A 9,507-nucleotide genomic window follows, 5' to 3' on the forward strand; every position below is an offset into this window, starting at 1 on the left:
TGAGGCATGCCTCGTCTTTGTATTCTTTTCACTAATATGAATATTTATGGCTTGTTTGGAAGTTTAAAAAAGGAGAGGGGGTAGAGTAGAGGGAGGGAAAGTAATTCAATTATCTTATTTGGAAGTTTTTTAAGGAATGAGGGGAAGGAGTTTGGAGGGGTTTCAACCACCTCTAATACCTCATTTTTAATTCCCCCAAATTGGAGAGATTTGGAGAGAGAGTAGAGTAGATAAATTATTGACTAGATAAATTTTCCAATTTACCATTTCTAAATTAATAATAGACCAATGTTGCAAGTCCATTTTCAAATAGGGGTAAATTTGTCTATTTTAATAATTTCCTCTCCTCTCCATCCTAATTTTTAAAACATCCAAACAAGTGGAAGGGCTAATTACTCCCTTCCCTCTTTCTAATTTTAAAAACATCCAAACAAGGTAGAGGGGAACCATTCCCCTCTACTCTCCTCCTCAATATTCTCCTCCCCTCTACTCCCCTCTACTCTCTTCCCTCTCTAAACTTCCAAACAGGCCATTAGTCTCGTGATTGTATTTTTGACACGGTGGAAGTCAAAGTCATAGTGTGCAACCTACATTATGCAAGCAGAAATTTTTATGCAATCTACTATGTAACAGTTAAAAAATGCATCCATGTGTATTTATAGTCACAGATATTTTTAGTGAGTCAAAAAAAAAAAAAAAAAGATATTTTTAGTGAGTCACGTGACTTTTTCTTTTTGACAATGGGTTACATGAGTTATTAAAATAATAAGTGCGAATATATATATATATATATATATATATTTTTTTTTTACTATCACATAGTGGATTACATTAAAATTAAAATATAGGTTGCATAAAAACCTTGCTCTAATTTTTAAAAGAAATGGTTTTTATGCAACATTTTACTATATGGCAGTTTAAAAAAACCATCTACATGTACTTATAGTCACATGATATTTTTGTGTGTCTAAAATGTAAATTTACATTGTACCGTACAATGTAAAAGAAGAATTTCTCTTTTCTTAATAATTAAAAAAAAAAAAATAGTGCATCCGTGCAAGAAATTCATTAATCCTTGATGCTGCTTGACATGTTTCAATAGAATGCATCAATTTCTATGCTAATGAAAAACAACAATTTTTTTTTTCAATGAGCGGTCACCAGTAGTGAGCCAATAGCACTTGAAAAACATAGCCGCTACACACAACACTTCTAGACATTATGTTTGATTCTAGAGTTTTTATAGATAGAGTAAATACTAAAAGAAATGTAGAGGTAATGGGTGCCACCAAAGTATTTTGATAATTTTTTTAGTCTCACATTTGACATCTTAGTTTTGTTGGATAAATCCTTAATGTCATAGAATTTAATTTTTGTATCACTCTATTTATTTTATTTTTTTTCCCTCACAAAGGCAACTGTAGTCAATTTGAGTTCAAATTACACAATGAGCAAAATTACAACATTGCATTGAAGTATCTCGCCAGAGGTAGGCAATTGTAGCCAATTTGAGTTCAAAGTACACAATGAGCGAAATTACAATATTGCATTGATATTCCTCTCTCTTGTTGGGGAGATAAATACCTTAGATAGTTTTCTTGAATAATTAATGTAACATATACAGATACACTTTAATCCAAAAAGTCCAAGCCTAATAGATATGTGCTTAATTATATTATATTAATCACTCATTCTTCTCATTATTATTCAATGTGGGACTTTGCTGAATAATGATGGACTTTAATCATACGTGTAATCCAACATCTCTCTCTCAACCATTATCCACTGATTTATCAAATTAATTTTTTTTTTTGAATTAATGAATAAATTGAGCCACCCTCCCAGCAAAAAAGAAAAAAAAAAAAAAAGAAAAAAAGAATAAATTGAACCAACTGTAAGTAAACTGTAAACATAAGACTCATCTCAAAGGACTTGGATTATCTATATTTGTTTATAGCTTTGGATTGCTGGTTTGTTCCTTCAGAATTTGCTATTTCTTTTCGCTGATTTTGATCCTTACAGGCAATTAAACAACGCCAGTGGTAGTATGAAGCATGTTGGGTGATATTTTTAATCAAACATATCAAATCGAGAAAGAGATAGTAAATGCGCATAACTGTGTAGATAATTGAGAAAAGCTGGAACTAAAATTAGTCCTCCCAATGTCAATGATGCAAATCTTGATAGAACTAGTCAAATAAATGGCCCAAATTAGTCTAACTTGATGTGACCGGTTCTTATGGGAAGCAATGCTATTGGTAGTAAACAGACAGTGCTTGTGCCACAGTTGAGAAAGCGAGGGGTGTGACATTGCCTCTATATATATATATAAGTTAGTTACGTTAGAGGAGAGATCACAAAGCAATTTAGTGATAGTCTTTTGGGTTTCATTTTCATTTTTCCAACACATTTTCTAACTCCATCGACAATGGGAAGTTTCTCAGTACTCCCACCTGAAGCAAGAAGGTATGGGAAAATTTTGGCTATCTTGCCTCTATGTGTTTAATTTTTTAAAGAACAATATTCTATGAAAAAAATCCTCTCTCCAAGTAAAACATTTTTGTATGAGTAATGTTAGGAATAATACAAATTTTACTATATAACCTTTACAAACTAACGTATTGTATCCATATTATTGACTAATAAAAGTGAGAGATAATATCTTGTTAACATGTGACAAGTTAGTAGGAAAAGTAACACTAATTACTGGTGGGGCTAGCGGCATTGGTGCAGCCACTGCAAAACTATTCTCCAAACATGGAGCTAAAGTTGTAATCGAAGACATGCAAGATGAATTGGGTCACTCTGTATGCAAAGAACTAAATCCTCAATCCACAACCGTTGTCCATTGTGATGTCACCAAAGAAACTGATGTGGAAAATGCTGTTAACCATGTTGTTTCCATGTACGGTAAGCTAGACATTATGTACAACAATGCTGGTATTAGTGGAGAATCCCAATACAACATCCCTGACAACACCCAGGCTAATTTTGAGCAAGTGATTAGAGTCAACCTGGTAGGTGCTTTCCTTGGTACCAAACATGCAGCCCGTGTGATGATCCCAACTCGCAAAGGTAGTATAATCAGTACTGCTAGCATATCCTCAATCATGGGAGGCACTGCACCGCATGGCTACACATGCTCAAAACATGCTATGGCTGGATTAATGAAAAACACAGCAGTGGAGCTCGGACATTTCGGCATTCGTGTGAATTGTGTGTCACCCTACGCGGTTCTTACACCTTTGACAAAGGCATACTATAAGCTGGGTGAGGAAGGAATTTCTAATTTTTATTCCAACCTCAAGGGTAAGCTTCTCACGGCAGAGGATGTGGCTGAGGTTGCGCTCTTTCTTGGAAGTGATGACTCAAAATATGTTAGTGGACATAATCTTGTCATAGACGGAGGCTTGAGCGTTGTGAATTCAGGCTTTTGTATGTATCCACAATAAAGAATAAAGTGGGAAGTTTAAATGCACCAAAAACTTCATTGAAAATTATTGTTTTGTGAGGCCATTTGAAATTTTCCATGTATTACTCAATGCTTGTAGAAATAATCTAATAAAACTAGCATCTTTATACACGTTATGCAATTGTTCAGAGCCTCTTCCTTTTTTTTTATATAATAAATCATTCTTGTTTCTTTATCTTACTTTTTTCAGTGGAGAATTCTAAAGGTGTTACCTACTTGTGTCTATATACACACAACGCTGATGATTTTTCTTTAGGACCTTTATATACTTTTTGCAAATGTGTACAACATTTGCTGCCTTTTGTGTGTCTAGAATGTAAATTTATATTGTACCGTACAATATAAAAGAAGAATTTCTTCTTTCTTAATAATTTTTAAAATAGAGCATCTGTGCAAGAAATTCGTTAATCCTTGATGCCGTTTGACATGTTTCATTAGAATGCATCAAATTTCTAGCTACTAAAAAACAACTTTTTTTTGTACTTTTTCAATAAGTATTATTGGACGATACCTAATTCTGAGGTTCTATTTTATAGTTACAATGTTAATTAGTGAACAGGGAATTGATTTCTACTAGTGAACAAAAAATAAACAACAAATTTAAAGGGTTAACTCGATAAGAACATGATAATATACAGATTAAGTGCCCGTTTGTTTCAACTTTTTCAACTCAAAAAACCCATTTTGAAAAAAGCCAGCCCAAAAAGTCTGTTTGATTAGTATAAAACGTAACTTTTTGGAAATAATCAAGTTGTACTATAAATAGAGTTATTTGTAACAAGAACAAGTAGTGTTTGCAAGCAAGGGTTTAGGGGGTTTACCTTGGACTTTGCTGTCTTGCTTCATAATCACAGGAGGCAGAGAAAAACCGTCTTCCGTTCGTTTCACCATATGAATATTCAGTCCCATGATTGTATTTCTAACGCAATGGAAGTCAAAGTCAAAGTGTGCAACCTACATCAGACTCCCTCAAAATTATTATCATTATATACACTCAAAATACTTTAAAGTTACTTAAAACCACACTAATAATTTTTGGAAAGGAAAATGTTTTTATGCAACCTGGTTGTAAGAATTATTATGCAACCAACTATGTAATATTTAAAAAATCATCCATATGTACTTATAGTAACAAATATTTTATATTTTTAGTGAGTTATGTGATTTAGCGTGCGTTTGCCTAACGCGTTTTGCGTTTTAAATCTTGGGTCTCATGGCACTGTTTACGGACCAGCCAACTTGTGAAAAACGTAGCAATAAGTTTGCTATAATGTTTTGCGTTTTAAAAATTATTTTGCTACAATATTTTCATTAATAAATTTTCAGTTTTTAGCAAAATAAGTGGTATCTAAACAGACCCTTAGTATGCATTTGGATTTGGATGAAAATTATAAAATATTTTACCATTCAGTTTATTTTTGCTACTATTTATAGGTCTCACTGTACTTTTTGGTACTATTCATGGGCTTCACTGAACAATTTCAATTAACTTTTACTAGTACTTTCAGCAATAAATTTTCAGTTTCAGTAAAATAAATGGTATCCAAACAGACACTTATTTAAATAATAAGTGTAAATCTTTTTTTCTTTTTCTTTTTTTTACCGTTACGTAATGAGTTGCATTAAAATTGTAAGCTAGGTTGCATAAAAACCTTGCTCTAATTTTTAAAAGAAATGGCTTTTATACAACATTTCACTACACGACGGTTTAAAAAACCAACCACATGTAATTATTGTCACATGACATTTTTAATGAGTTATATAACTCACTTAAATAATACATGTAAATAGCTTTTAGTTTTTTAACCACCACAGGTCGCATAAAAATTCTGCTGCTCTTTTTAAAATAGTGCACCTGTGCAAGACTGCAAGGAACTCAGTAATCCTTGATGCCGCATGACATGTTTCATAAGAATGCAACGATTTCTATGATAACGAATAAAATTTTATTTTTAATTTTTAATTTCCTTTTGTTCTTTTTTTCAATGAGCAGTCACAATGGCACCGGTAAGCCAATAGCCCTTGAAAAACATAGCGGCAACACACAACACTAAATCAGGATTCAGGAGTATCATCCTTATTTTTGACACAACACTTTATCATGAGTATCATCCTTATTCTTAATCCCATTTCAGCCGCCGCAAGAATCCTGTATTACAGTATCTTTCTTTTTTTCTTTTAAATATGCGAGTATATTGACTAAGAGACCGTTTTCTGTTTATTGATCATTTTTTGTTTGATTAAGTGCCACACTTACTGGGAGGAGACCTTAGGAAGAGTCATTGCCAAAAACTTCTGTTTATTAACCATTAAAAAGATGCACTCTTAATTATAAAGTTCCAAATTACACATCACATTCATGCATTTGGTGATCAAGTTTGAAAATTTATTTTAAGAACACCACCTCAAACATTGTTCAAAATTCCCAGTAACTCAAATCTAATTAACTTGAAAGAAGAAGAAAAAAAAAAGCTTTTCATCAAAGTTGCAGCTAACTGACAAGAGGAGCTTCACTGCAAAATGGATGCACATCTATGCACTTCAATAACGGTGGGCCAACTTCTCCTTTTCCTGGTAATGTTGGACATACCTGCATCCAATAGACATATAAACTCAGTCAAAATACCGTGTAATTGCAACATGTAATGGATGGAATCATGGAAGCCAAGGAACAATAGTTTACTTAGGACGATATATAGTTAACAATGGGAAGGGCAAAAGTATATTCTTTTGTCTGTTTCGAGTGATATCCCATTATTCAACTTGCATTGATAACAATCAGTTACTGAAAACACAGCTTACTAATGAGCTCTAGCTCAACTGACACCTTGTACCCTTATAGATTACTGACAACACAGCTGGGCCTAAACAAACTCTCAAAATATCCATTACTCTCTTCCAAGACACGATAAAATTATACATAGAGAATGATGCCTGTTGGAAGATAAGAAGGAAGATGGTGTGTAAGTCACCAACCAAACTGGCACAAAATCATGGATCAACTATATTCCTTTAATAATGAATGTCTTCCTAATTCCACTTCAAAAATACTTGTCTCGGTCACAAGTTGTTCACACTCAACATCTGCTAGGGCATCCAGGTACAAATTCAAGTATTAAATTTCCCATTAATTACCATAATCACAAAATTTACATCATACTAAAAGATACTTCACATTCAATTTCTAAATATTTTTTTATTGGTAATTGTTAGGATCATTGTTAAGTGCAATGCCTTGTTCAGAACGGTGCTGCTTTGCTAGCTTAAGGTGTTGCTGTGTTGGTGCAATGCTGGAGTGCAAGTGCTGATGCATCAGTAATAGCAGTAGTGTTATGCAGCATTGGTGGTGTTATGCGGCTGTGAGCAGTTACTAGTGATTAAGGTTGTGAAGGGTATGTGTGTTAGGTACATGCAATATTATGCATATTGTTAGATGGTAGCTGATGATTGTAATAGCAATCATGTACCTGTAACTAATTGGTAATATGCACAGGTATTAATTCAATTCTGCACGTGACTAATTAGCAAGCTGCAGTAGGTAGTTATAAGTTTGTCAGCAATAGTTAGCTACTTGGCATGTACTTGAGCAGCCTTAAGTATAAAAGGTTACTAGCACTGGTAGGGAGGACTTAGCAATAAGAAACATCTTAATTCTCTTGTTTATCTCTCTCTCTCTCTCTCTCTCTCTCTAGTTCTGGGGGCCAGGTTCCCTAAGTAATTACCCTAAAACCATCAGTTAGTGTATGATCTTAATAATAATACACCTACACTTGGTGAGTGTTGAACCCATAACCTCACTCTCCACCTTGCTCTTAGGGGGAGGAAGTGCCATTTGTGTAAGAGCTCATTGGCAAAAAAAAAAAAAAAAAATGTAACTGTTAGTAGAAAACTCTTTATATGATCATTGTGCCTTTACAAATTAAATGCTAACATCATAAATCAATACAGACTTATACAGTATCTTTGCGAGGAATGTGCATAAATGTTGAAGAAAAGGAACATTTTAGAATTAAAATGTTTGATAATGATTGGACCAACAGCAAGCAATATGAAGGAGAAGAGATTGGAGAACTTCAATGATTACTAGCCCCATCAATCTGAGTATCCAACAGCCCATGGAAGAGTGACCTTTCACAATTGAAGGAAATTTAGTAGGTACATATGTATTAATGGTTATGTATGTGTTATGCAAAAACCCCAAATTGAAGGATCAACTCCCCTACTTGTTCAACCAAAGAAGTGGCAAGAAAATGAATTTCCCTTCAACAAGCAAGATGAGGATGCATACTAGAGTTTTGTTTAATGCCCCGATAAAGTTTGGCTGGAGACGACAATTCAAGACTGTTTACAAGTTGTAATACAAACAGATGTAAACCTTTAAGTTCATTTGATTTAATAAAACTCTCTTCTATTTAATAATTAAAACAAAAAATAAAAATCCCTCCTCCCCTTAAAACAATCCAATCAAGGAGAGTGGACTAGAAACAAGAAACCTCAAACCCTCGTCCACTGTCCCCGTCCCACCGTCAACACCAAAAGCCAGCAACAATACCAACCAACTATACAAACCACAAAATTGCACCAATACAGATTCCAAATATACAAAATACAATACAAAACCACCAATCCAGAGCTACATTAACAAAGCAAAATTCCTAATATGCTACTGATTATAGCTCGAATTCGACCCCAAATCATAGTGTGTCTTCTAAATCAAAACCCTAAAGATCCCTAATCCTAACAGAAATACAAATCTGACTTTAATTTGATCGAATCGAAGAGTCAAAATCAACAATTAACATGAAAGCGAAACCCTAAAATTGATAGTATAGTACAAAAACGTAAAAGAGAGAAAGAGGGAGGGGTAAAAGTGGGAAATTACGAGTAGGTGCCGACGAGAGGAGCGAGGAGAAGGACAGCGCTGTGCCAATTCTCGGAGATCTTGTGGTGGATCTTGCCCGGAATGTCTTTCCAGAGACCAGGCATCACCTTTTGCTGGAACGGTGAGAGTGCGTACACCACCGCCTTCATCCTCACCGGTTGCTTCCCCATCGTCGTCGAGATCTTCTCTTCTGCGATTCGAGAAGGTATTGCCTGTGTTTGTGTCTCTCTCTCTCTCTGTGATTGTTTTGATTTAGGGCAAATGAAATGGAGACTAGCTTTCTCTCTCTCTATCTATCTGATCTAGAAGCTACGCTTAGAATTTTTTCTTTTTCTTTTTTTTTTAATAGAACCGCTGTTAGATATAGCGGATTCAAGTTGAAAACGCGATTCATTGTAATGTATTTTTTTTAAAAAAAAAATTATTATCATCGGTTTACTTTTAGGTTGGATTTAGAAACTTGAATTTAGATTTTATATCAAATTTAAGGGTTTTAAAGGTTTAATATATTTGGTGGATTTTGATTTTTTCAAATCCAAATTCTTGATATTTTAAGAAATTTCAAACAAGGTATTTGAATTTTAATCACTCAAATCCAAATCTATATGCTCCAATCTTGCTATCAAAACATACTATTCATGCATTTGTTTACTCTTCAATATAAATCTTACATGAACATAGAAGGTAAACAAATAGCTTTCTTTTTCTTTTTTCTTGGGAAAAGTTTTAGTTCCAAACTAATTTGGGGTTATCTTACTTCAACTAACTATGTAACTATTGAAAATATCATTCATATGTAATTTTAGTTACATTACTTTTTTAACAAATCACGTGACTTGTTTAAATAATTCACATGGATTTTTTTTTTTTTTTTTTTTTGGTAGAAAACGCTGATATTATAAAAAACTAAGGAAGAGGTTTAGATACAAAGTTCAGAGGGCATACCCTCTCATAATACAACACAATACAATCAAAAAGAAGCAGAAAAGAAAGATCCATAGGGGGACTATGAAAAATACAAAAGCCTTGGTTAGAACTCGAACCCATCTTAGCCAAGAGGTCTGCACATTTGTTGGTTTCACAAAAGCAATGCTTCATCTTCACTTAAGGAATCCGGTTGATGAGGGTCTTACAATCCATGATAAGAGAAGCA

General features: G+C 33.7%; 2 protein-coding genes across 2 annotated transcripts; one reads left to right on the forward strand and one right to left on the reverse strand.

Moving 5' to 3' along the window:
• The first annotated feature begins 1,278 nt into the window (after positions 1 to 1,278).
• On the forward strand, positions 1,279 to 3,452 carry LOC115981174 (momilactone A synthase-like). Its single transcript, XM_031103344.1, has 3 exons — positions 1,279 to 1,282; positions 1,364 to 1,393; positions 2,677 to 3,452. Exons 1-3 carry the CDS (start codon positions 1,279 to 1,281, stop codon positions 3,450 to 3,452), a joined length of 810 nt encoding a protein of 269 aa, XP_030959204.1.
• A 2,302-nt stretch (positions 3,453 to 5,754) lies between these two features.
• LOC115978633 (cytochrome b-c1 complex subunit 8) lies at positions 5,755 to 8,669 on the reverse strand. Its single transcript, XM_031100470.1, has 2 exons — positions 8,355 to 8,669; positions 5,755 to 6,062 (listed from the first exon to the last, which is right to left on the reverse strand). The coding sequence occupies exons 1-2, from the start codon at positions 8,522 to 8,524 to the stop codon at positions 6,014 to 6,016; spliced, it is 219 nt and encodes a 72-aa protein (XP_030956330.1). The 5' UTR covers positions 8,525 to 8,669; the 3' UTR covers positions 5,755 to 6,013.
• Positions 8,670 to 9,507: the final 838 nt, after the last annotated feature.

The sequence above is a fragment of the Quercus lobata genome, chromosome 3, assembly GCF_001633185.2.
Source record: "Quercus lobata isolate SW786 chromosome 3, ValleyOak3.0 Primary Assembly, whole genome shotgun sequence".
Taxonomy (NCBI): Eukaryota; Viridiplantae; Streptophyta; class Magnoliopsida; order Fagales; family Fagaceae; genus Quercus; species Quercus lobata.

Excerpts from the sequence above, each read along its gene's own strand:
- LOC115981174 (XM_031103344.1), top strand. Across the intron at positions 1,394-2,676 it reads TTGTATCACTCTATTTATTT|ACAAGTTAGTAGGAAAAGTA; the intron begins TATTTTTTTTCC and ends TGTTAACATGTG.
- LOC115978633 (XM_031100470.1), bottom strand. The coding sequence starts at position 8,524 with ATGGGGAAGCAACCGGTGAGGATGAAGGCGGTGGTGTACGCACTCTCA. Across the intron at positions 6,063-8,354 it reads CCTCTCGTCGGCACCTACTC|GTATGTCCAACATTACCAGG; the intron begins GTAATTTCCCAC and ends TATTGGATGCAG.